General features: G+C 46.0%; 1 protein-coding gene and 8 non-coding genes across 9 annotated transcripts; 6 read left to right on the forward strand and 3 right to left on the reverse strand.

Moving 5' to 3' along the window:
* The first annotated feature begins 941 nt into the window (after positions 1-941).
* On the forward strand, positions 942-1,014 carry trnaf-gaa (transfer RNA phenylalanine (anticodon GAA)). The gene has a single exon. It is a non-coding gene; the product is annotated as a tRNA-Phe (tRNA).
* A 742-nt stretch (positions 1,015-1,756) lies between these two features.
* On the reverse strand, positions 1,757-1,828 carry trnah-gug (transfer RNA histidin (anticodon GUG)). Its single transcript has one exon. It is a non-coding gene; the product is annotated as a tRNA-His (tRNA).
* A 694-nt stretch (positions 1,829-2,522) lies between these two features.
* trnav-cac (transfer RNA valine (anticodon CAC)) lies at positions 2,523-2,595 on the forward strand. Its single transcript has one exon. It is a non-coding gene; the product is annotated as a tRNA-Val (tRNA).
* Positions 2,596-3,172: 577 nt separating this feature from the next.
* Positions 3,173-3,244, reverse strand: trnad-guc (transfer RNA aspartic acid (anticodon GUC)). The gene has a single exon. It is a non-coding gene; the product is annotated as a tRNA-Asp (tRNA).
* A 784-nt stretch (positions 3,245-4,028) lies between these two features.
* On the forward strand, positions 4,029-4,101 carry trnaf-gaa (transfer RNA phenylalanine (anticodon GAA)). Its single transcript has one exon. It is a non-coding gene; the product is annotated as a tRNA-Phe (tRNA).
* An 8,973-nt stretch (positions 4,102-13,074) lies between these two features.
* On the forward strand, positions 13,075-13,130 carry LOC138243862 (U7 small nuclear RNA). Its single transcript, XR_011192480.1, has one exon. It is a non-coding gene; the product is annotated as a U7 small nuclear RNA (small nuclear RNA).
* Positions 13,131-13,436: 306 nt separating this feature from the next.
* LOC138242659 (histone H4-like) lies at positions 13,437-13,742 on the reverse strand. Its single transcript, XM_069198212.1, has one exon. The coding sequence runs from the start codon at positions 13,740-13,742 to the stop codon at positions 13,437-13,439; it is 306 nt and encodes a 101-aa protein (XP_069054313.1).
* Positions 13,743-14,467: 725 nt separating this feature from the next.
* Positions 14,468-14,555, forward strand: trnay-gua (transfer RNA tyrosine (anticodon GUA)). The gene is given in 2 exon segments: positions 14,468-14,504; positions 14,520-14,555. It is a non-coding gene; the product is annotated as a tRNA-Tyr (tRNA).
* A 3,619-nt stretch (positions 14,556-18,174) lies between these two features.
* On the forward strand, positions 18,175-18,256 carry trnal-uag (transfer RNA leucine (anticodon UAG)). The gene has a single exon. It is a non-coding gene; the product is annotated as a tRNA-Leu (tRNA).
* The last annotated feature ends 7,743 nt before the right edge of the window (positions 18,257-25,999 follow it).

Below are 25,999 nucleotides of genomic sequence, written 5' to 3' on the forward strand. Positions count from 1 at the left end.
CAGAAATGACAACCGAGGAGCCGAGAGATCATGTCAGCATTTCGCGTCTGAACGGAAAACACAAACGACCAACTCGGAATGACTTGCCTTTGACGCTTTTCAAAGTGTTCTTTGTGCACGACGACTGCGCCGCCTAGCAGATACAAAGGGGTTGTACAACTTTGAACTAGCAAATGGAAGAGGGCTAAGCCCCCTCTCTTTTAGCCCAGGTTCGATCTGTCTCCCAGAATCACCAGGGCGCACACACACACACACCCGTGCCGTTGAAGTGCTCTGCTTCATTTCTAAGGGCAACTCAACATTCACTCCTACCCCGAGTGCAGAAAAGACAGCATCCACAGCAACAACAGCTCAGGTCTCTGCACAGGAGCTAAGCTGCCCTCATCTCCTCTGCTCTTCGGCTCCTGCGGAGTGGAGTCCTGCCTGGAGCCGTGTTTGCAGGCGGCGGCTCCCCGCGCCCTGTCTGGGCGTCGTGTCCAAGAGCTCCTGGGAGGAAGAGCGAGCCCTCCCACTCGGGGGCTTTTCCACGGTCTGTGTGACGAGGGGCGGGTGTGTCCAGTAGCTTATCGAGCGGAAGCCTGGGGCGGCGGAAAGCTGTGATCGTGCAGACCTTGAGGTGTCACCTCTTTGTCTGCTTTCCCGCCCCCCCTCCGCCCAAGCTCTGCTCCAAAGTAGCCCGGCAACCCCTCACACCTGCATGTGTCACAACCTAAGGTGCGGTCATGAGACACCCATGGGGTGTCGTTCTGTTCTTGCTAATTGTTTCCTGCCCGTCGCAGGCAGGAGTCCATGCGAGGAAGATGCGCTGGACAGAGCTCAGAGGGCGCAGCTGGGTGGCTTTCCTTTTGAGTGACGTTCCTGCAACACTCTCCCGCTACTCTTGGTGCGCTCATGCCACAACACAGGAAGGCTGGAGCAGGTGGCTGTGGGCTTTGCGCACTGCCGAAATAGCTCAGTTGGGAGAGCGTTAGACTGAAGATCTAAAGGTCCCTGGTTCGATCCCGGGTTTCGGCATTTTGTTTCATCGCGCCCTTTGTCACTCTCTCCAGCGCCCCCTGCCTAAAGTGACGCGTCCCTTTCTCAGCCCGAAACGCAAGCGAGACACCAGCAGCAGTCCCTACAGGTTTCTGTAGTGTAGCGGCTATCACGTTCGCCTAACACGCGAAAGGTCCTCGGTTCGAGACCTCGTTTTGCACGCTCCTGTACTTCACAGAGGTCTTGAGCGACCGGTCATTTGTTCCCAATGTATTTCCGGTGCCTTCGTGCACTCTTGTACCAAACGCACGTTCCTTCTGTACGCGGAGCCGATCATTTGCAATTGGGCTGTGCCGACAGACCAGGTCGAGCTCTGTCGGCTCAAAAGCAGCGCAGGACCTGCAAGAACAACAGAAAGATTAGCATCCAGCGGGGGCCTCTTAGTGAGCCCAAGAGCTCATCAAGAATCGGCTCCAGCAACAGGGCTGGGCGCATTGTTCCATTCTCCGCCCACTCTCGGTGTAAACAAGTCCCTCCTGGTCTCTGCTTGAAATGCACTTTCCTGCGTTTGCTTTGGTGTAACTGGCTTCCCCTGCATGGGCGAATGTGAAGAAGATCCTTAGTAAGTCATTGAAGAAAACCGAGAAGAGGTCGGAGTGGCCTCTGTCGTTCATCAACGATCCAGTCAGGCAGTACTCCTCTGTAAAGCGCCGTTCGTTCACGTCGATTGGCTTTTTTTTGCCTTCATTCGTGCGAGTAGTAAAAGCGGACGCCCCTATTCTGCCGTAACCCGGATTCGAACCGGGGTTGTTGCGGCCACAACGCAAAGTACTGACCACTATACGATCACAGCGAGTTACCGAGACACACGCGGCAGGGCGGAAAGGGCTGTGCTCTCTTCGTGTGACATAATTCGGAAAAGTCCTGACGTTGCATTTCAACTGAGCCCCAGTATACATCGACCCTTCGACACTCTGAGTGACAACTCTCTTGCGTGTTTTCTCATATTTATGTAGTTTGCTTGCATGATGCCGGGAACAGCATGGTTGTTCGCTGCCATATAGTCTAGCGGTTAGGGTTCCTGGTTTTCACCCAGGCGGTCCGACTCGGTTTTGCCTCCTGCTTTCCAAAGGATCAGCACCGTGTACGAAAGAGCCGCATTAAAACTACTCGAACGTGCAAAACGTGCGAGAAGAGGGGGCGCTTGTTTCCAACCGAAACTTCTCGCGTGTGAGACGAGCTGATCATCGCTGTGGGAGGGTTACTCTGGTAGACAGGGCTGACCTTCGGCAATAGGATTTATAGTCTCCAAGATGATATTTGCACTTTCTGGAGAGGCGATTTTCTCCACTTCAGTAGCCCGATTTCGTCGATTGCGTGGAGAGGGCTGTAGAATGTGGCGCCGCCTTTCCTGCTCCGTCCATGACAGGCGTGCTGGTCTCTGGAGAGAGAGCACGGTCCATCAGCGCACTCCAATAAAGGCACTGGAAGCAGCTAAATCACATTGGCGAAGCTCAGCGCTGGGCCGCTGGGCACGTCTTACCACCGTTTCCGTAGTGTAGTGGTTATCACGTTCGCCTCACACGCGAAAGGTCCTCGGTTCGAAACCGGGCGGAAACAGACATCTTTTGTCGCCAGGCACAAAAGGGGATTAGGGATTCGCCTAGCGCTGTGATCGAACAGACCCCACAGCGCATCCTGCTTTCACTTCAAGGCGCGTCCTGATGCACCCCAGTCTCCCGCGTGACAGGTGGGGACAGGTGACAGGTCCTATACTAACGAGGAAGACATCGCTCTCTCCGACCCCCGGCATCGTGTCCCGACCCACCGTGCTGGAAGCCGACGCGTGCTGTGATTCCTTTACGGAGCAGAAATGACAACCGAGGAGCCGAGAGATCATTTCAGCATTTCGCGTCTGAACGGAAAACACAAACGACCAACTCGGAATGACTTGCCTTTGACGCTTCTCAAAGCGTTCTTTGTGCATCGAACAGACCCACTCACCTCTTAGTGTGGCGGGATCTGCACAGTGCATGTCGCAGCGCTTCCTGCTTTCACTTCAATGTGCTTCCTGATGTCGAGTCGACTGCCGTGCGGAGGCTCTGAAAGCGAGAGCAATGAAAAGGTGCAAGACGCTGTGAAAGAAAACAGAGAAGTGAAAGGCAGTCATTTCTCTAAGGAGGTGAAAGAAAAGCTACTCCCCGTCGGGGAATCGAACCCCGGTCTCCCGCGTGACAGGCGGGGATACTTGCCACTATACTAACGAGGAAGACATCGCTCTCTCCAACCCCCGGCATCGTGTCCCGACCCAGCATGCTGGAAGCCGACGCGTGCTGTGATCCCTTTACGGAGCAGAAATGACAACCGAGGAGCCGAGAGATCATGTCAGCATTTCGCGTCTGAACGGAAAACATTCACTCCTACCCCGAGTGCAGAAAAGACAGCATCCACAGCAACAACAGCTCAGGTCTCTGCACAGGAGCTAAGCTGCCCTCATCTCCTCTGCTCTGCGGCTCCTGCGGAGTGGAGTCCTGCCTGGAGCCGTGTTTGCAGGCGGCGGCTCCCCGCGCCCTGTCTGGGCGTCGTGTCCAAGAGCTCCTGGGAGGAAGAGCGAGCCCTCCCACTCGGGGGCTTTTCCACGGTCTGTGTGAGGAGGGGCGGGTGTGTCCAGTAGCTTATCGAGCGGAAGCCTGGGGCGGCGGAGAGCTGTGATCGTGCAGACCTTGAGGTGTCACCTCTTTGTCTGCTTTCCCGCCCCCCCTCCGCCCAAGCTCTGCTCCAAAGTAGCCCGGCAACCCCTCACACCTGCACGTGTCACAACCTAAGGTGCGGTCATGAGACACCCATGGGGTGTCGTTCTGTTCTTGCTAATTGTTTCCTGCCCGTCGCAGGCAGGAGTCCATGCGAGGAAGATGCGCTGGACAGAGCTCAGAGGGCGCAGCTGGGTGGCTTTCCTTCTGAGTGACGTTCCTGCAACACTCTCCCGCTACTCTTGGTGCGCTCATGCCACAACACAGGAAGGCTGGAGCAGGTGGCTGTGGGCGTTGCGCACTGCCGAAATAGCTCAGTTGGGAGAGCGTTAGACTGAAGATCTAAAGGTCCCTGGTTCGATCCCGGGTTTCGGCATTTTGTTTCATCGCGCCCTTTGTCACTCTCTCCAGCGCCCCCTGCCTAAAGTGACGCGTCCCTTTCTCAGCCCGAAACGCAAGCGAGACACCAGCAGCAGTCCCTACAGGTTTCTGTAGTGTAGCGGCTATCACGTTTGCCTAACACGCGAAAGGTCCTCGGTTCGAGACCTCGTTTTGCACGCTCCTGTACTTCACAGAGGTCTTGAGCGACCGGTCATTTGTTCCCAATGTATTTCCGGTGCCTTCGTGCACTCTTGTACCAAACGCACGTTCCTTCTGTACGCGGAGCCGATCATTTGCAATTGGGCTGTGCCGACAGACCAGGACGAGCTCTGTCGGCTCAAAAGCAGCGCAGGACCTGCAAGAACAACAGGAAGATTAGCATCCAGCGGGGGCCTCTTAGTGAGCCCAAGAGCTCATCAAGAATCGGCTCCAGCAACAGGGCTGGGCGTATTGTTCCATTCTCCGCCCACTCTCGGTGTAAACAAGTCCCTCCTGGTCTCTGCTTGAAATGCACTTTCCTGCGTTTGCTTTGGTGTAACTGGCTTCCCCTGCATGGGCGAATGTGAAGAAGATCCTTAGTAAGTCATTGAAGAAAACCGAGAAGAGGTCGGAGTGGCCTCTGTCGTTCATCAACGATCCAGTCAGGCAGTACTCCTCTGTAAAGCGCCGTTCGTTCACATCGATTGCCTTTTTTTTTTGCCTTCATTCGTGCGAGTAGTAAAAGCAGACGCCCCTTTAGGGAGCCTGTCAGCACCCGGAGTTTTCCCCTTCTGTAAGCTCTCCATAGCCTCTCAGCTCTTCTACTGTCAAATCCCCCTCAAGTACTTCCCTATCTTCTTCACTCAAAACGTTTTCTAGCTTTGAGGTAAAAAAATGAATTTCTTCATCCTTTACCTCTGTAGAGCTGTACAGTCTTGAGTAGAAGTGTCACGCGCTCTGCAGCCAGAGGGCGGTCCTTCTCTGTCCTGTCCCTAGTTCCTGGTCTGCTGTCCTTCCTTTCCCTCTCTTTCCCTTGGGCTATATATTTCAGGGTCTTGCACTCTGTCCTCGCTCAGCACTGACGTTCGGATGTCCTGAGACCCGCCTAGCACCAGGGCGCCCCACGTCCGCTCCCTGAGGGCACAGGTTTCTATACGGCATTCCTGAACTCTTTGCACTAATGAGCCCGGGCCTTTTTCCCGTCTCGCCGCTACGCATATGGGTCTTTTTCCGCACTCCTGCTCCCCACAGTTAGTCCCTTTGGACGTCCGTGACAAGAAGGCCTCGATGCAGGAGAGGATAGCACTCAGCTCTGTTCTCTCTCTTCCCTCCTCATCAACTACACTTTCCATGACAGACTTGGAGCCTACCACTTTCCTGAAAAAGAAGCAGGTACACTTCTCATTTTCTTCCAAGAACTGCACTCTGCTTCTTAACAGCACTCCTCGACTGCTTTCTTCGGCTATGCTCCGGATGTCCTTTTTTAAAAGGGTGATATCCTCAAGCACATCGAAGCCACTGTGCAGCATCGTGTAGAGACGCTGCAGCTGCCTCTGTTTCCTGGCTAGCACTCCTCTCCGTCTGGCAGCAGCCTTCCTTCCCTCAGCCATGAAAAAGGCCTTTGTCCTCACCTTCACCTCCTCCCACCACTCTCTTACTGACCCGTACAGACACTGCAAGGACAGCCACTGTGATAGTTTCTCCTTGTAGCGGGATACTACCCCCTCGTTCTCTAGCAGCTTTGTGTTGAGTTTCCAGAGGCCTGGGCCAAAGACAGTCCCGCCCTGGAGTTCCACTCTACACCCTAAAGCCTGATGATCTGAGAAGAAGACAGGCTGAAGAGTGACCCCAACAACTTTCACTCTCTCTGAGACAAAGCAATAGTAAATTCTGGAGCTGCTATTCCTCCCTGACCATGTATATCCTGCTGTTGTGGGATATATACATCTATATGTGTCTGAGAGTTTAAAGTCTTGAACTAAGTTTTGCAGGGCCAGTGAGCTGGAATCCAATTTTATCGGCCTTTTGGCTAAGATCAAGTTCAAGTGGCATGCCCGCAGTTCTTGTCTTTCCAAAGTTCTAGAAGGCAATCGAAGATCCTGAAGAGTGCTTGAGCTGGTATCGCCCTAGGTTGAGCCTAGGGGGTTAAGGCCAATCAGCAGCTGAGCTGGTTGGGATCCGGCAGCAACGTTCTCTCTCTCTGCTCTCTCCTCTCCCCTCCCCCTTTCTCTTGCTCCACCTCCTTGGCCTCTTGGCTGGGAGTAGGCACTTGTGGCCTGCCCGCGGTGCTTGCTTTCTTCCTCGAGACTCAGAAGCGCTATCCGCTCCCTCTCTCTCTCTCCTCCTGCGCTTGCACCTAGCTGGGCTTTGCCCACAAGGACAAAGTCCAGGGCTCACTCGCTGCTCCTTTAGCAGCTAAACCGTCCTCTCCACAGGACCTTGCTCTCTCTCTTTCTCTCCTTTTTTCTTTTTTCTCCTTTCCAGATGGCAGACAAGAAGACACTGATCCAGTTCCACTGGACCAAGAAAACAGAGACGATGCCAACTGCGAAATCCTTTTTCATTACCTTCCTGAGAGGGATCCTGCAGTTGGTGGCCGGAGATCTCTACTGCCTGCAAGACAACAAGGCAGAGAGATACATGGAGGCCTACATAGCCACGGACGCCTCATATGAAAAGGCAACGAAAATGATCAGAGAAAAAGGTAAGCACCCCCGTTTCTCTGATTTCAGGCCGGAGCCTATGAGGAAGACAAACCAGAGGACCATCACAATCCTCACGTACAACCCCTACGTACCAATGGCACTGGTAACAGCGTACCTAGGGAGGTATGTAACTGTGGTGGGCAAACCGACGGAGATCAGGGACAGTTGCGGCGTCTGGTACGGCAAAGGCCAGTACCGAGTCCTCCTGAAAGAGGACCTAGAGGGCGTCGACGGTTTCCAGCACCCCCTGGCCCGCTTCAACATCGGAGCCAACAGGGGGTACCTTTACTACCCCAGGATGCCGGATTTCTGCAAGAAGTGCAGACAGTCAGGCCACAAGGAGAACACGTGTGACATCGTCAGATGTCACAACTGTAACAAAGAGGGGCACCTGGCAAAAACCTGCCGGGCAGCCAAAAAGTGCGATGGATGCGGTGCCGAGGGACACCTCCTTCACTAATGCAAGGTAAGCAAACCTTCGTTTGCGCAGGTGGTGGAAGCCGACCAGCAGAAACCGGTCTCAAGACAAAGGGAGAGAGGTGAGAACAAAGAACCCGCACCTCCCCCGCAGATAACCGAAACTGCCGAGGCCACACCCCAGCCGCACCAGTGCCTCAAGATGGCCGCCAGGACGACGGACAAAATGGCTGACGGGAGGAAGGGCCCTGGATAACTCCGAGCAAGAAGGGAAAGAGGATCCACCTTCGGAAGGACAAAAGAAAAGAGTGGTGTAGCGGCGAGGCTTAATAATAAGGCAGAATTAAGTGTTTCTGAGCTTCCCAAATGAGGCCCCATTTCTCTGTTCATCTCTGTGGTGCAGCCACAGAGAAACTATTCATGCAGGCTGATTTAAGATGTTTTCTTTTGATAAGGACAGCTCCCAAAAGGGGATGCACTTAGCTAAGCCTGGCTATCATGATCAATGGTCACCCATTGGCGCCTATCTGTCTAGGGAGTGCCAGTTGGACATCTGGACTGCATTCCTAAGTGTCGGGAATAAGTGACTCATATCTCACCTTGATCAACCAATCAGGGACTGGTAGGGCCGAGTAACCCACGTGGGACTCTGGTGCCCATGGAACTTTCAGCCAATCAATGAGCTGAAGTTCCTCCAGGTAAAAACAGGCAACACGAGATTCAGTAAGATTCAGTAAGATTCAGTAAGATTCTGGAGAGGATTCTGTGGACTGTTCTAAAGGGAATTCAAAGGAGAATTCCAGGGCAGGACGGCCCAGGAGCAGAAGGCTCCCAAGGGCAGGACATTCTCGCAGAGCGCCTCCTGACCATCCTGAGACTCAGCCGGACAACCACGGAACGGCCAGTGTGTCCGAGTGCCAGAACCTTCCTTTGTTCTAAGAGTCTAGAGTGGAGGTTGCCAGAGAGTAACCAGCAGCAGGCCTCGTGAACAGGTCGGAACTGTGGACAGCTGAATCACTATTCAGAACTAGCTCTTCATCAGGAACGAACCAGTCCTCTTCCTGACTTGCTGGGACCCACAGTCATCTTTTCTCCTGTGCACAAACTTTGCTAGTTAAAGCCAACACTAACTAGCCGGTCAGTGAGCATCTGCAGCGCACCATCGCAAGCCGCACAGCACAGCCTGGCACCGAGCCAGAGAGCGCAGATTGGACAGCAACAGCCTGCAACTGTTTCTTTGTGCCCGCAGGAGATCTGAATCCCCAGAGATTGGATGAGTATTCAACTTCACTGCATTACTGCTCGAGAATTCAATTGTAATCCCAACCAGTTGATATCAATTTAATTCCTAAGAGTTATGTTCTTGTTTTGAGTATCTAATGTAGAAGTTGTAACTAAGTTCACTTTACGAAACGGTCTTAATGAATGATATACTGAATGTATGTCCTCTTGATATGTGTAACACTTCGTAACTGACTGAATATATATCTTTTGTATTCTGATAACCCTCTCGATAAGATCTGTTAGGTTTACATGCATATTTTATGTATTAATAAATGTATCCTCGTGTATTAGTACCTGTGTGTGTGCGTTGTTTGAGTTATGTCGCATGGTTGGATTCTAAAGCCATCAAAAGAATCAACTTTGTGATTTACTGCTACAATTAATAATTGTCTCAGTAAATGCCCAAACCCTACAGAACTGGTGCCTTCAGAGAGCCACTATGATTACATATTTGGCGTCCCTGAGCCGGTTTTCTTACATATTTGGCGTCCCTGAGCCGGTTTTCCTACAGTGGTAAGGGAGAACCGTTTCCTCGTCCTAGAGGAAACGGAACTTTCTTCCCCCGAGGCCCAGGAACAACCGGAGGAGGCAGCCCAGGAAATGGAAACCCCCCCCCCCGAGGCCCAAAGATGACAGGAAGTGACAGCCCAGGAAACGGAACCCCCCTCCTCCGAGTCCCACGGACAACAGGAGGAGGCAGCCCAGGAAGAGGTTACCCCCTCCCCCGAGGCCCAGGGACAACAGGAAGAGGCAGCCCAGGAAGTCGGAACCCCCTCCCCTGAGGCCCAGGAACAACAGGAAGAGGCAGCCCAGGAAGTGGAGCCCCCCTCCCCCAAGGCCCAGGAGCAACTGGAGGTCCCCGAAACTCCTGGAGAAAGGGAAGAAAAAAGCCTTCCCGAAGCGGTGGCGGAGAGTATCCTCGAGGAAGACAAGATTACTTTGAAGCCGCCCTGGAGCTGGGACTGATGGTAGGGCTGGACCTGTCCAGCATGTTTACCTTTCAGTCCCCAGCGAGACCTGGAGGGAGCCCAGCATATTCCCCCCAGGACCCGAACGAGAGGAGTTACATCTAGGCTAAACAGTGCCCAGATGTAGACTCCCAAGTTTTCCACTGTAAGCACAAAGAGAGGAGGTTCAACTTTCACTTGTTTAATCATGATTGTGAAACTTACCTTTCTAACAACTAACGTGAGAGGGCTAAGAGACTTTCATGATCTGGTCTCAAAGTCTTTCTCAGTTTGTTTCTTACAGGAGGTCCACCTGAAAGATGAAAGGGACAAGCTGACATTCACCAGGGAATGGACGAAGGGAGAATCATGCTGGAGCGTAGGAGGGGTCCACTCTTCCGGAGTGAGAATCCTCCTCAGAAACCCAGAGATGACGCTGGTTTCCTCCTTCTCGGTGGTGCAGGGCCGGATCCTGGTCGCAGACATCGACTGGAGGGGGCAGAAGTTGAGAGCAATTAATGTCTATGCTCCGACGGAACCCTCTATCCGGAAGGAAGTGTTTGCTGACCTGGCCAGCTGCTGCACCACCTACAGACAGGTGGTGCTTGGCGGGGACTTCAACATTGACCGGGAGAAGGGGAGCAACGCTAGCTCGGCAGAGCTGGAGTCGCTACTCAAGCAGTTCTCCCTGGTAGACGGTTTCAGACGGTGCCGCCCTAACGACGCCGGAACGACATGGAAAAACTCCCGGGGAGTGTGCAGCCGCATGGACTACATCTTTCTGCACACGACCTGCTCCCTGGAATCGGCGACGGTGTCCCCGGAGTGGTATTCCAGCCACGAGCGCTTGACGGTGGTGGCTAACACCAACCTGCCGGGATTCGGTCGTGGGTACTGGAAGCTGAACCGGGAGATACTGGAGGAAGACGACTTCAAGGCATTGTTCCGTAAAGACTACGCGAGCTGGGTCGATCTGAGAGATGGCTACAGCTCCATGGTGGAATGGTGGGAGTCGGTGAAGGACAGGACCCGAACCCTGGCGCAGACGTACTGCAGACGGAAGGAGGCCAGGGAGAGGAAGGAAGCTGCACGACTCCAGAGACAACTAGAGGAGGAGTACAGCTCGGCTAACGGGGGAGGAGCCTTCAATTCAGCCCGGGCACGGGACCTGAAGGAGAGGCTCCACAAACTCAATCAGGTCCGAGGAGCCCAGAAAAAGAGGGTGATCCATGGCCTGAGACGAGGAGATGGAGAGGAAGTGCTGGACGAGAGCGACAAAGTAGAAGCGGCCACCGCTTTCTACACGGAGCTCTTTTCAGAAAAGCAGACGGAGGTGGAGGCAGGCGATGCTTTTCTGGAGGAGCTGAAGGCACGAGTACCGGAGGAGGTGAGGGAGGACTTGGAGGGTCCGAACGCGGCCGAGGAGCTGAAGGCGGCGCTCTTGTCCATGGAGAATGGCAAGGTGCCGGGGCCGGACGGACTCCCCAAGGAATTCTACACCTGCTTCTGGGACACCCTGGCGGCAGATCTGGTGGAAGTGGATCTTCCGCCGGGGGAAACTCGGAGACACCATGAGGGAGGGCATCATCTCCTCTTCAAGAGCCCTTAGCAGAGACGGTGAGACGGGACCCTGTCATCGACGGCCTGGAGATACCGGGAGGCGCGGGGGAAACCCTGAAGATCTCCCAGTACGCCGACGACACAACGCTGTTCCTGAGGTCGGACAGGGGGTTGAGGAGGGCCCTGCAGGTCATGGAGCAATACTCCAGAGCCTCGGGGTCGAAACTCAACCGCCGAAAGAGAAAACTGAAGTTCTTCGAGCCCTGGAAGCACAGGACGACAGTGCCGGAGGATCTCAAGCTCTGCACGGAGCCCCTCAAAATACTGGGGGTTTCCTTCCAGAGCCAGGACAATGAGACCAACAACTGGACCAAGAGGATCGCCAAGGTGAATGCGAAGCTGGGTCTGTGGAAAACGCGGTCGCTGTCCTACACAGGGAAAGTGATGGTGTTGAAAGCAGACATCCTGCCGGCTTTGGTTTACATGGCGGTGGTGTACCCGCTGCCGGCCAGACTCAGACGAGCGCTGCAAGGGATTATCTTCGGCTTCGTCTGGGGCGGCAAGTACGAGTACATCACTCGAAAACCGGATGTGTCAGCCGGTCGAGGAAGGGGTTCGAGATGTCCCACATTTCCCCCTGAAACTCGACTGCATCTTCTACTGCAACCTCTGTCGGGCGCTGCAGGAGCCCATTGGCCACAAGTACCAGTACTTTGTCAGGCTGTGGCTCTCCGTCCCGATGAGGCACTTGGTCCAGTGGTCAAACACTGGGCCCAAGGCAGAGAGGCGACCGAAGTTCTACACCCACGCTGTCAAGTGGAGCAGGAGGTACGAGGCCAAGAGACAGCCAGAGCTCTGCACCAACCACAGAGCCCTGTACAAAGAGGTGAGGGGGCATTTGGTCGCTGACGAAAGGCTGCAGGTTCCCAGACAAGTCTGGGAAAGGACACAGCCCAAAGAACTTGACAACCAACTGAAGGACCTCAACTGGATGGCTGTGCACAAGAGACTGGCTACCAGAGAGGTCCTCTACAGACACTCGCTAACCAGGAATCCGCATTGCCCCCGGGACACGTGTTTTGTCGAGGAGACTCAGGAGCATGTGTTCTGGAGCTGCCTCTTCGCCAAGGTGGTGTGGGGCAGAATGGACAACATTATGCAACTCCTGGGAAAGGATGCAGTGCTCAGTTACCAGTACATTCTGCTGGGGGCTGGCACCCACCAGACTGGACAAGGGGACACAGGACCTGTGGGGGCTGCTACTGTCCCTCACAAAACAAGGACTGTGGAAGGCGAGGAACACTCTCATCCGGCACAACATAAAGTGGGGGGCGAGGGAGCTGGAGGAGAGGATCCTGGCGGACCTCAGGAGGAGGAACGAAGCACCACGTCGCCAAATGGGGTCTCCCCACGGCGAGGGAGCGCTGGAATGGACTTTGGGACCTATACAGAGATTAAAGGACAATAGCAAGTGGTAGATTTGGAGGGACTCTCTTAATTGCGCAAATCCGCCCCCACTCGCAAAGATTGATAACGGACAATCAATCTCCGTTCCGCCGTTGTTTTTTATTACATGGAGTGTTAATATGTGTGAGATGTTCCTTTTGAGATGTTTTTTTTGCAGAATAAAGTATATTTTGTAGAACAAAAAACATCTTATGACAAGGTTTACAAGTTATCTGTTGAACTACATTCTCATAGGTGTGGTCACATTCCAGATCATTTGTTTACGTTTTTGTTTCTGGAGCAACTGTTAGATGAAATGTGCTAATATGTAACCTAACTCCAGTGTGAATAACTAGAAGAGGGGAGCAGCTCCATTCCATACCATGGGAGCTTTGAGATCTCTCATTTGCATATCTGATTTGGAAATATAACACTAAACCCCTTCTTGCATGGATTTAACTTGCACCCAAGAGTCCCCTACTGTGTATTGCTACTTATTTTTTATGATAAGTGGTGATTACCAGTTGACAGGTTTTATTTGTTGAATTATAAATGGTTTTGTATTATCATCCTGAATGGGCTGTACTCAAGGTTTGGTAGGGTATGTGTTTTCATTTCATTTACCAAATTGAATTTTTGCTCTTTTAGTATTTGTCTAGAAGGCTTTCTGAAGTCAGGAACCCCATTTATTTGGTGAAAAAGGATTCTGTATTAATATTTATATTTCTCATACAACATAAATAGGGTCTTTTATGAATAAAAAGATCTTGCACTTGGAAATCTTGATAAAGCTGTGTGCTTCCATACACTCAAGCAGTTTTGATTCCTAATATTTGACCTTAGGTGCGGGAACGGGTCTTTTTTGCCATTTGATTTCCAATTGATCAGCACAGTATAGAAAATAGACCCATAAAGCAACCTCAGCAGTGACAAATGTCACTGGGTCACTTGGGTTTATACGTCGGGGTCCGGTAGTGAAGCTCCGCTCCTGTTTAGCCTCCGAAGCCGTACAGGGTGCGGCCCTGGCGCTTCAGCGCGTACACCACGTCCATGGCAGTGACGGTATTCCTCTTGGCGTGCTTGGCGTGCTCGGTGTAGGTGACGTTCTCCAGGAACACCTTCAGCACCCCGCCGGTCTCCTCGTAGTTCAGCCTGGAGATCCGCTTCACTCCCCCACGGCGAGCCAGGCGGCGGATTGCGGGCTTGGTGATTCCCTGGATGTTGTCGCGGAGAACCTTACGGTGACGCTTAGCACCTCCTTTCCCGAGTCCCTTTCCGCCTTTGCCTCTTCCAGACATCTTCTAGTTATCAGCTGTGAACACGACACACACTGCTCATCTTTGATGTATAATAGACATCTTTCTTTGATGTCTATTATACATCAAAGAAAGATTTTTATAGGTGTAGAAACTAGTAAATAAAGCCAATGATTTGTTTTAGAAATGTATTCTTAAAATATACAATTATTCACACCTGAACAATATGTAGTTCAAATTATACATTATATACAATATTGTATTCAAATGTCTAATCATCATAAAAAAACACAACTAGTAAACTTCAGTTACAAATTCTAGTAACATGGCAATATATATAGTAATGACAAACACAAACTAATTACATGAACACGCTAATATTTAACTCAAAACCACATTTCGATTCAAATATAAATTTTTTAAATTTACAACTTCTTTATTTCCACGAAAATATTATTAATGTAGCACAATCGCTACTTTCTAATAAAGACAGAAAGAAACTGTTTGTTTTGTGTCTCATGGTGATCCTCCTCTCGAGACTAATGAAATGTTTAATATGATCCCTCGAGAAAAAAAAGGAATCAATTTCCGCCTGGAATGATTGATGCCCAAGTTTATACAGTAGAATCCTGGTTCGTGGCTTAAATTCAAGGTAAATGAGACTACGGAAACGAGTTGGAAACTTGATGTCGAAGTGGGATTTAAATCACCCATTTCACATTTTACTTCATTGGGCAGTATGTGCCAGAAAGCAATGCCACAGCATTCCTTCGATAGCTCAGTTGGTAAAGCGGAGGACTGTAGTGGAGTCAACAGGGAATCCTTAGGTCGCTGGTTCGATTCCGGCTTGAAGGAAGGTGCTTTTTGTGTAATTTAATCAAAGAGTTAAAAACGTTTTATTCAGACATTGATCAAAAGCTCAATAATCGACTAAGCAAAGGCTCCTGTTCCGAATTCAGCCCACGTTTGATTGTCTTGTTTTGGCCAAGATCTGATCTTTCAATTAAGGGACTACACTGTCTGCTTTGTAATTCAAAAATACATACAAATGTCAAGTTTTTTGTAGATATAAAGGTGTTCTCTGTTTTCAAAGGATAGTTACTTAATTGGCATAATGATTTGGTATTGATTTTGTATCGTTGTATTATAAAGTTTGTGCTTTCTGTGTTTTTATCATATTGTGAACTTATTTTTTAAACAAATGCTTACAAAGGCAAACACGGCACACATCTGTTTATACCAGCGGTGAATTGTACATTTTTATTAAGTACAAGCTACTGTGCACTTCTGGGAGTATAACAGGTTCGATATAAAGTGGCAAAAATATAAAAGGGGAAAATACCCCAGACTGCATGTAAAGCCCTCGTTGTGACTGTTTTAGATAAAATGGCGTACTGTGCACGAAATGTTGCAGAAACACAATCTGATATTTTGATACAGGTAGGCCAGCGCTTCCAAAGCACAAAAATTCGTATTCTATATTCTGGTCGCTTGCAGATTAGAATGGCATATGTTTAGCAATAATATTATTTATGGTACCTGAAAGTTTCAGGTTGTTGCACAAAGCTAAGGTATGCGTATACGTGATCTGACAACTGGAATCAATTTCCTGTCGTTAAACTCTGTTTATTTTTAAGTTGAGGCCCAGGATCCAAATCTTCAGTTCTGATTTTTTAAAGTGATATCTTTCCTTCCTGTCGTGGAAGTCACACGATGTGAGCAATTGTTTTTTTTACGTTGCGATCCAAAGAGCCTCAGACGCACAGTCTAACAGTAACCAAACCAGAATGGATTCTGCTGGGAGCCGGGCTGAGCTCATTCTCACTCCCTGTGCTGAAAACAGAATTAGCTCTTCCCCGAACATCGTCTACAGATCACTTGTGCGCTTTTAACCTTCTCGCAGCTACGGGCGAGACTGACGCTCATGATATGAAGGCACCCGCTGGAACACATTCTCTAACTCTCACAATCGCGACAGACTTCGCTTTTTTTTAAAAAAAAGTAGATATAGCCCTGAAAAAGCATTAGCTTTATCAGTTTTTACATTAATCTATTTTGAATCAAAGTTTGATTTTTTTTATTGCATTTTACATTATAATAATAATAATTATCATCATCATCATTATTGCTTACACTTATATAGCGCTGTTCTGGATACTCCACTCAATGCGCTTTACAGGTAATGGGGACTCCCCTCCACCACCACCATTCTCCTGAATGATCACAGGACCTCGGTTTTACGTCTCAGCCGAAGGACGGCACCTGTTTACAGTTTAGTGTCCCCGTCATTGTACTGGGGTATCAGGACCCGCATGGACCGCAGGGTATGCACCCAGCGACAGAAACCAGACGTGTGTCGGGCTCGGCTGTGAGCAGGACAATGACGTCACGGGGACAAAGTAGAGGAAATCAAAACGGTTCTATAAAAGACCTGTGTCAGCTGTTGGTTTGCAGTCTGGACTCTAAATCCTCCGATCCGATTTTAAATCTCTCTAATACCTGAGCGGCTTCTTCCGAGTATTTATTCGTATACTTATTAGTAGTATGAAGGATGTGACAAATTTATGATTTCTTGGAACAAAATGGTTTTAATTTGCATTCGAAATGAAGCGGAATTTTAGCGCGACACACAAACCCTTTGTCTTTTTTAGATAGTGATTTTTAAACAGATATAAATGTAGAAAACGTGTTTTATTTTAGCACTACAATAGCAGGGTCAGTGGCGTAATGAATAACGCGTCAGGACTTCCATCAGAAAATTATACTGTAGGTTGGACTGCCGTCTGGCTTGTTTCGTTTATACCACTTACATTCTTTTATATAAATGAACTCCACCTGAAAGCTATAGAACACACTTTAGGTAAGTTGTCTGCAGCCTCATGCGAATTTCAACAACTTACCCAAAACACTGTACTGTCTGGAGTTCAGCTCCAGCTCTGAACTCAATTGCAATGAAAAACCATGCGTAACAAAACTGGAGAACAGCTGAACTTGTGCTCAGTTCGGTGATGAGGGTTCAGAACTGTCCTTGTTGTAATTAGCACGAACTGCACAGGCTCTGAATCAGACCATGTCAATTAGTCTGATCAGTGTAGGACACGTTAATGTAGAATTATTAATAGGCTTATTAGTTAGTTAGTTAGTTCAGGTTTACCCACCTGAACTAATGTAGAATTATTACTTGGTCTGTCTCTTGTTTGTATATAAATGAATGTCTCTGACAACTTAATGTTAGTTTTACGATGTAGGTCAGGCGTTGACATATGCACGAGTATACGAAATGTCTCACTCCTGATTCAACTCATGTTCTATAGGAGATTGGCGATTCCTCCTGTTTCTCGTACAACCATATCAGAACAGAAGACCGTGTCACCCAGCTGTGATTCAAGATCGACTCGCATCTTTATCCCTTTTTTGTTCGTGATCATTATTTTCTTTAGTTATGATCAATATTGAACTTTTTCGAAATGAAATGACAATAATCAAACATGCTGGCAGATTTTTGAAAAGTATTCGGAATTGACAGGGTGCCCCTTTGGAACAGTCGTCAGAAAATGTGAGAAAATGAAAGTTATGTAAGCTCTCACACAAAGCATTGAAGATTGGAATCTGAGTGTAAAAAAGCTACCCGTCTCCCAATGATAGGCAGGGATACACACCATGACTCAAATAGACTCAGCGAACTTTAACACCTATGATATTACGAGTGCTTTGCACGTGTCGAATTTCAAGAAGGAACTACTACAACAGTTGTGGATATAATTCATTACCACCGGCAAAGTCCAATACCGGCAACTTCTGAAAAAATAATGTTCACTCATGGAATTTGGTCTTTGAACGGCTGGCGGGAAAATTCATTTATACTCCTGTTGCACCCTCAGCTGAAACATGTTAAAATAACAACGCAGATTTGTTGGAGAACCTGACAAGAATTATTGGGTTAGCACTGTATGTATTCTGGTATATTTACTTTAATTTTAATATAAATGAAAACATGCATGCTGTATAATCTATTGTAATTTTAAAATATGTTAGCTGAGGATGCGAGGGGGGCTATTATACCTTGTGAAACACGCAAGGAACTGTAAAAAAGGCTGGTATTTGAAAAAAATTGGCGATCACAAGAAAACCACAATTTATGTGGTATTATCATCAATATCCTTCAAAATCTATGTTCAAATGAAGGATTTAAAGAAACTATGAAAAAAGCAACAGTAATAGCAGAGGATTTTGATTTTTGCTCTTCAAGTCAGTAGATCGACGTAGAGTTGCGCCCCTACAAACAGCACAAAGGATGAAACCCACCTCTTTCGTTATTGCTATGTTTGTGCCGGTGAAAGTAGCATTTGTGCTATTGAAAGCATCTCGGAAGATAAAGTTGCAGTCACTTCCACATGTCATGATATCATCGGACGACAAGAGCTGAAGCCCCCCAGTCCAAGCCAGGAATGTGAGGAAGACAGACATGGAGGAAGGTAGTGTGGCCGAGTGGTCTAAGGCGCTGGATTTAGGCTCCAGTCTCTCTGGGGGCGTGGGTTCGAATCCCACCGCTGCCAAATGTTAGTGTTTTAAGACCTGCAATACGACCAGTAAAAGTGCTTTTTGTTAGGCTGCAGGAGGTGTTTAGAGATAGACTTTCTAAAAGACAGGCTAAACATCAAGGCAGAAAAAATATTTTGTTTTCTCAACAAAAATTCTCTTTGGCATGTTCAGCTTTATGTAGGGAACAACATCTGCCAAGATCACTTTTGAGGCAGTGCACATGATAGTGTACCGGCAAGTACAGTACATTCAATATTGGCTGTGGTGGTGAGCTGCTTTTGTCTGTGAAACTTTTAATTCTTCACGCCGAATCGTTGGCAGGGGTAATAGCTTATCTTTGAACAGAGCGCTCCATCAGAAATACTTTGTTCGTGCTCAAAAGAGATCAGAGGATTAACTTCATGAATTCACATAGCATACCTTACAGGAAAGATTTAAAAGGGGAATTGATTGTGCTTCCTGATGTTGTTCCTGTGGTTTCTTTGGATACAAAGGTGAATGTTCTTTGACGTTCTGCTAGAGTATCCACTGGGTGGGTTTTATCGATTAGCTCAGATAGGTCATCAGTGCTCCGTCTCCGGAAAATAATCAGCACTGTTTTTTCCTGTGCTGTCTTTTAAAACATATAAGATCACGAGTTTACAGATTTCTCCAAATAACAACTATACATTTTAACCCAGCGGTTAGCATTCCTTCAATCCAATAGTTTTACTCTAGGTTAAAAGCAGCGCAATATACAGAGAGATGATATTCAAATATTTCAACGTTCTGTTGGATTACCTGTATGGAGATATCGCTCAGAATTCCTAATATGATTTTGAGTTCAGTTTTGCTTTACTACTTTCAGAGTCTTATATTGACCTTGAAGCAGAGAAGTGACATAATCACAAATAGTCTTATTAATATTTCAGTTAAATTTTTTTTTCTGTAGTAACATCAGTTGATATTAATATTAGTCCTGATTTATAATTTTTTGTCATGGTTGATCTTAAATAATTTTGTAATTAGTTTCAGTTTTGAAAAATCATGCAGAGAAGCTACCAAAACTGGTATAGTTCATATAATGATTAATGCAATAGCAGCATTTTGGGTTGAAAACAAAAAGTATATCTTGGTATGAATCCTAACACTTCATAGGCAGCGTTCTAGGACTTCTCGCTTCAGATAAAGTTGTCAATACATCATAGATTTCTACTCAATCAATATCAGCAGTGTTATCACTACCGAACGCTAAATATAGATCCTGGCAATACTTCGTGAGATCTTCGTAAGAAAATCCCAAATACTACGGAAGGAATCAAATTTATATGTTTCTTTGGATCGAGAAGTTGATCATTATGAGACTCAAAACATGCCTGTCTTTTCTTTTTTCGAGGACAAATGGATTATTGAGGTGTAAAGATGGGTTCAAAACCAAAATCACCTGCTATCGCTTCTGTTTCTTCAAATCCTTCAACTGATCATCGATATCGAGGAATAATATATAGTTTCTTCAAATCCTTCAACTGATCATCGACATAGAGAAATAATATTATACAATTGTGGTTTTCTGTTAATTGCCAATTTGACTGTAATTACATCTTCGTTTACAGATGTCTTGCATGTATCACAAGGTATAATAGTCGTCGTGCGTCCTCAGTTAAAATGTACGACAAAAGTACAACATTTATGGTTACATCCATATTAAAATGAAGGTAAATATACCAAGATATTAAAATACAATTGTACAGTCCTAACTTAATAATGCCTGTGAAGTTTTCCAACAAATCCGAACTGTAATTTTGAAATATTATAGCTGAGAATGAAAAGAGAGTACAAAGATCAAATTCAATGAGTGAAAATGCACCAGTAGTTCTCTAAACTGAGTTTCTTCCCTGAAATGACTTGCTTGCGAAGCACCAAGCAGCCTTGAACGGATCGCGGAAATCAAATATACAGTACAGATGGATTCAGAGTGTGCTTTCCAACTTTTGTGCAACAATTACCTTTGATAGGGTGGAGTTGTCTTCACAATCTGGGTTAAATAAAAAGGAGTGACGTCAGTGTTAAACAGCTTTCCTTCTTGGAGAACAACGGTTGTGTTCCATATTTCTAATTATTTTGGTTTCAAGATCGCAATTTAGTGTGAAACATAAAAGCTAGCTGGATAAGCTTTATTAATTTCCCTCATGGGATCAATAAAGTATCTACAGCAGTGGTTCTCAAACTTTTTGGACCAAGTACCACCCCTAATCCAACCAAAGCATCCAAGTACCACCTACAAGTCATCATCTCATAGGAACCCCAGAAATAAATATTATAATAATGAACTTTATTTGATATAGCGCCTTTAAAGGTGGCTTCTCAAAGTATTTTACAGAAAAAAAACATTAACAACAACTAATAAAAAAGCACCATTTCAGTGAGAGGGGTGAGCCTATTTAGTTGAGCAAAGGAGATGTGAATTAATTTTTCGAGCCTTGATACAATTCACAACAGAGTCTAACAGATATTAAATCGTCAGGCATTTTCTTGACGGCAAAGGTCTCGCGGTGGATGTTGTAATGCGTACATTAATTTCTGGAGCAACCTCTCTAATCCGTGCAACTGCACCGTTATGTCGGCTTGTCATTGCTCTAGCACTGTCTGTACAAACTCAGACGCATTTTATCAAGTCGAGGCCATTCTCTTCGAAAAATTCATTCAGAAGCTGAAATATGTGCTCTCCTGTAGTTCCTGTTGGTAGCGGTTTACAGAACAGAAAGTCTTCATGGGACATACCCTCAAACTCGTATCTAACGTAAACGAGCAAATTGGCCAAATCGACTACAGACAAAACATCTGCTCATCTTAACGCGCTCTATCAGTGTACTTTTGATATAATCCTTCATTTCAATAATTCTTTGAATGACTGTGTCTTTCAGGGGGAGGGGGGCAGCAGGTCGAGCTGTTTAGCAGCTTTTTCTCCACACATAATACGTGTCAGCTCTTTTGCCAACGGTAAATAAGGTTCTTCAAAAATAGTGTAGCTTACCTGCTTTAGCAATCCGCAAGCTTGCATTTTTCCGCGTTTCTGTTTTTATTTCCGTATTTATTTAAAGTTTTTATTTCATGCGCATGGGAGAGAAACACAGAGACGCTTGGTGTATTTTTCTCAAATTCGAACAGTTCTTAAATATTTTTCTGTTATCACGCTTTCGTGTGCTCACAAGATTGCCTGCGTTCGTAGCACGTATTTCTATGCATTCCTGTGTTTACAATGTTGGCATTGTTCCAAAATCACGCACATTCTCCTTTCTCCCTATTTGCTGGAGATACAATAGCTTTTTTTAAATACAATTGGTCACTTGCATCCATAGCACGCATTCCTGTAGAGTGGTATAGAATTACAGAGTATCTCTTGTGTCCACTGAAGTATTAGCATGCACTGTATCGTAGTACGTAGGCTGCGTATTCGACACTGATCTACAGTATCTATAAATCTCTTACACGTCATTTACAATGGCTTTTCAACTAATAGCCCGTGCAGGGATCAAACCCTAGCTATTGGTACAGTACGAGTTGTGTAAGGCTCTGTAACGCGCAGATGAGAAACCAACCTCTACTTCTTCATTATATACACAGTGAGCTATATATGCGAGCTTACTGCCTCCTACGGGCTCTGTATTTGATTGCGGTACAAGACCGGCCGTGGAGATAAAGTGAGACGGGTGTGTACATTAAAAGGCTCATAGTGTCCCTGGGAGGGCTCAAACCACCACCTTTTTGGTTAACAACCGAACCACAAAGACTCATATACAGCTTAACACTTCTCGGTCTCAGTGAAAGTGATACACTCCGTAAAATTTCCAGAGATTCATTTATTTTTAAAGGAAAATCACCAACAGCGGCCGAGATCTACTGGAGTTTTTTCATTCTATACTGCGATTTCTGAAGGGTACTCTGTGAAAATACGAGTTTTGACGAGAAGGGATGGACATATAAGGTCAAAAGGCTTGGGGAATTGAACTTTAAGGTGAAGACTGCGGGTTCAGTAGCAGCAGAACCTGATCAGTATCAGTTGACTCCGATATACTTTGAAAATGAACTTGGGGATTTAGAGTCAGACGTGCTACCGTTGCACCATGGGGTACTTAAGTTAAAAAAATAGGGGAAAAAAATCAGTGTTCCTGGATCTGTAATTGAGAACAACACCTGCACAAGAGCTGCGCAGGAAGAATAAAATGTAGTCTGGGATGAAGAGACTCTCTTCGGAAGAGCGGCGCTCTTCACAGGAGATTTTTTTGTGTGAAGTCGATTTGTCTCCTTTGGGAAATTCAAAGGTGCTGATAGCCGTGGCGCAAAGGTAGCATATCTGACTCCAGATCAGAAGGCTGCATGTTCAAATCACATTGAGGTCTGCTTTTCGTTTTTCAGGTTCTGCTCGTCCTAAACACGGAATTCACACCATGTAGTTGAGTTCTATCTGTACACCACATAGATAATCTAAACAAAATAGAGCCCTACTGGACATACAGTTAGGATCTCACACAGCGAATACCCTTGAACACAAGAGAGAAGGCACAGTTCACATCTGCAAAACATCACATCCGTCTTTAGAGACAGCTACATCAGAGAATGGAATCCCGGAAGTTTCAAATAACTTCTTTTAATACAGGTTCAAGCAAACCTGAAAGTTAGGGAGTTTCCGGACACTTTTGTTTTATTAAAAAGTGTCTGAAGCCTGAAAATGTAATTTGAAAAAAAAAAAACCCGCTATTGGACATTAGCAGGTACTTTTTGTAACGATTTGCTATTTCATGCTGGAAAACAAAGGAAACAGACCCAATGTTTGCTTTCAGGTGCGGTTCATTACATAATAGACATCTATTACTGAGGAGCTTGAATAAAATTTACACGAGCCAGGTAGAAGTCGAACCTACAATCTTATGATTCAAAATCAGATGCGTTATTTATTAAACTGCTGGTATTTCACATAACCGGAATTCCCCCATAGTGTGCTCAGCGTCGCTACTAGTAATATACCGCCCCGTCTAAAATTTCAAAGTGAGAAACATGTGTTTTCCGATTTTTTATGATTTTTAAAATATTATTTCTTTAAATCAGACAAAGGGTTTGTTTCGCACTGGAATTCCGATTGATTGAGAATTCAAAGAAAGACTGTTTTCTTCCACAACACCGTATAATTAACACATCCACCAGACTCTCCAACTTCTCCAGACCTTGCTGGGTGAGCATTTACTCCGATAAATTAGGTTACGTATCATGTTAAATCACCTCTTCTCAACACAACATTTCCTGGTGTACGTTTTCTCTATGAAACAAATACATTTTTTCCCTTGCACGATTTCTCGTTTTTTTATCAAAGCGTACAGAAATAAAAAAGAAGAAGAAATAGTGTTGCAAAAGAACTCTGTCGCCCTTGGGAGATGTCAGACGCATTGGACATGAAAAATGCCAGATAAAAGCCAGTTCTCTTCGTTTCTCAGTGTCGGGGCTGCTACTGTATGTAAAAGAGGCAATTTGCTCTGAGAGCAGATTCAGCGCTTTCTGAACACAGATGTCTCAGAGCGGTGTGTCCAAGTGGCTGTAAAAGGTGCTGGTGGTCCTGTCACCGTAGCTCACTTGGTTAAAGTGGCTCTTTATTAAACAAAAGAACCGCGGTTCAAATCCCAGCCGTGTATTTCTTCTTATCTTGTAGTACAGAACGTACCATTTTGGGCACTCACAAAGGGCTTGATTTCGTTAAATGCATGTGTTCATTTCCTTTCTGGAAAACTTGTTTTTGATGAAATTCACACAGCTTGCGAAACATGAAATTCAGTTCTTGGTTATCAGTGCAGAAGAAATATTACCGGCTGGCAAAATAAACGGTAAGAGATTTTTTTTTTGAGCTGAGGAAAGACTCTGTGGAACAATCGGTTAGCGTGTTTAGCTGTTAACTGAAAGGTTGGTGGTTCAAGTCCACCCAGGGACGGCTTTCTTCTGCGATGTAAACACTGTTTTACATACTGTAGGTCGATTGGATTTCTCAGCTAAACCATAGCCATTTTAATATTTGTAGGAAATGCGACTGTTCAACACGTGTCAAAAATGTCCAATAATGCCCAACATCGCAACTCCCCAGAAAACCATATTTACCCAAGAAAAATGATCGTCGAATCGTCATTTATACTCCCGTCACATCCTCTGCTGAAATATTTTAAAAATACAATGCGGATTTGTTTGAGAACTTGACAAGCATTGTTTTGTTAGCACTGTGCAGTTGGATTTTGATATTTTGACATTTATCTTAATTTTAAACTGTAAATACTGTACAATCTATTGTAATTGTGTTGTAATATTAAAATATGTTAGCTGAGGATGCAAAGGGGTGAAAGGGAAAGGTCAGAGGGTACAGTAACAACAAGGTTAGGACTGGTGGAGGTGGTAGGGGTGTTGATGGTTTTTCTCTGTAGAGGATGATTGAGTTTTTTATCCTTCTCTGAAGTGAGAAACTGGAAGAGTGTAGTTGAGAGATCTGATGAGGTTAGTTATAAAAGGAAGTTGATGTGGAGCTGCTGTAAGAATCCCTTAATGTCTTTGATGTTGTCATCAAAGATAAACTGCAGTAAGCAAAGATAAAAAGAAAATTATCTTTGCATACTGCCCTGTCTTTCTAACACCTGAAGAAGGCTCCACGGCCAACACGTCGTGTTTCCTTTCTTCTCTTTTCAGCATGGAATAACCCTTTACTTGTTCCTTTGCAGCCTACGCATGCTGACGCAGCTACTCACCTGATATTTAACATTCCTATAATCACAACTATGAATGTCCACTGTGGGTATTTATTCCATGAGTATTTATTCTGTCATTGAAGCATATTTTATGTCATACCGAAGTGTCATAATCACTGAATTTATTTTTTTATTTAGAAAGTAAGAAAATGATACATCACTATGAATTGCATTTAGCCTGTTCTGATCTAGATTTTCTATATACTTTAACATGCCATGTTCACAATGTCACAACTCAGAAATGCAACAGTGAAGTGTTGTAATTACCAATGTACATAGTGTTGGAACAGTGAGATGTTTTGGTAATGAGGAAGGAGGGACATGCCATGTTCACAGGGTCATATTTAAAAAAATGGCACAGTAAAATTTCCTAAAGTTCAGGATTTTGATAGTCTGTTCCATTGTCTCTCACACCTCAGTGTCAGAATTTTTAGATGTTTTTATAACCAGGGGATAGGTTTATAGCAAGAAGCAGAAAGTGCCATCACCAGTTGCTCATCCTCAGTTAACCATATATTCTCATATGCCATGTTCTAAATGTCCCATTTATTTTAAAAAGTTCTTGTAAAATGCAAGATTTTAAGACTTTTTATGATCAGAAGGTAAGGTTGTGGTAAATATGCAGAAAGTGCCTGTGAACTTATGTTTTACCTTTGTCTTATTTACTTATTGTGTTTATGTTATTGTGAGTTTTGAAAATTGGTTTACAATTTTCTGAAATGTGTTTCACACAAAAATTCTATTTGGATAGTCACTACTTACATATTCCCCTTTACTGAGGATAAATACAGTAATCCATCCCGATTAGTACTTTTAAAAATTACTGTAAAGAGCCATCTACAGGTGAAAGGCGGCATAACATCACAGCAGCAGCATTTAAGGCAGAAGAAGAAGCTGGCGAATAAGAAGCCAGATTCAGCCTCGTTAATGCAATACCATTGGGTGAGGTGGAAAAATATTTCTTGCTCTAAATCCTAACATTTTTATAGGAGGTGTTCTAGT

This window comes from Lepisosteus oculatus, chromosome 14 (genome assembly GCF_040954835.1).
Source record: "Lepisosteus oculatus isolate fLepOcu1 chromosome 14, fLepOcu1.hap2, whole genome shotgun sequence".
Classification (NCBI taxonomy): domain Eukaryota; kingdom Metazoa; phylum Chordata; class Actinopteri; order Semionotiformes; family Lepisosteidae; genus Lepisosteus; species Lepisosteus oculatus.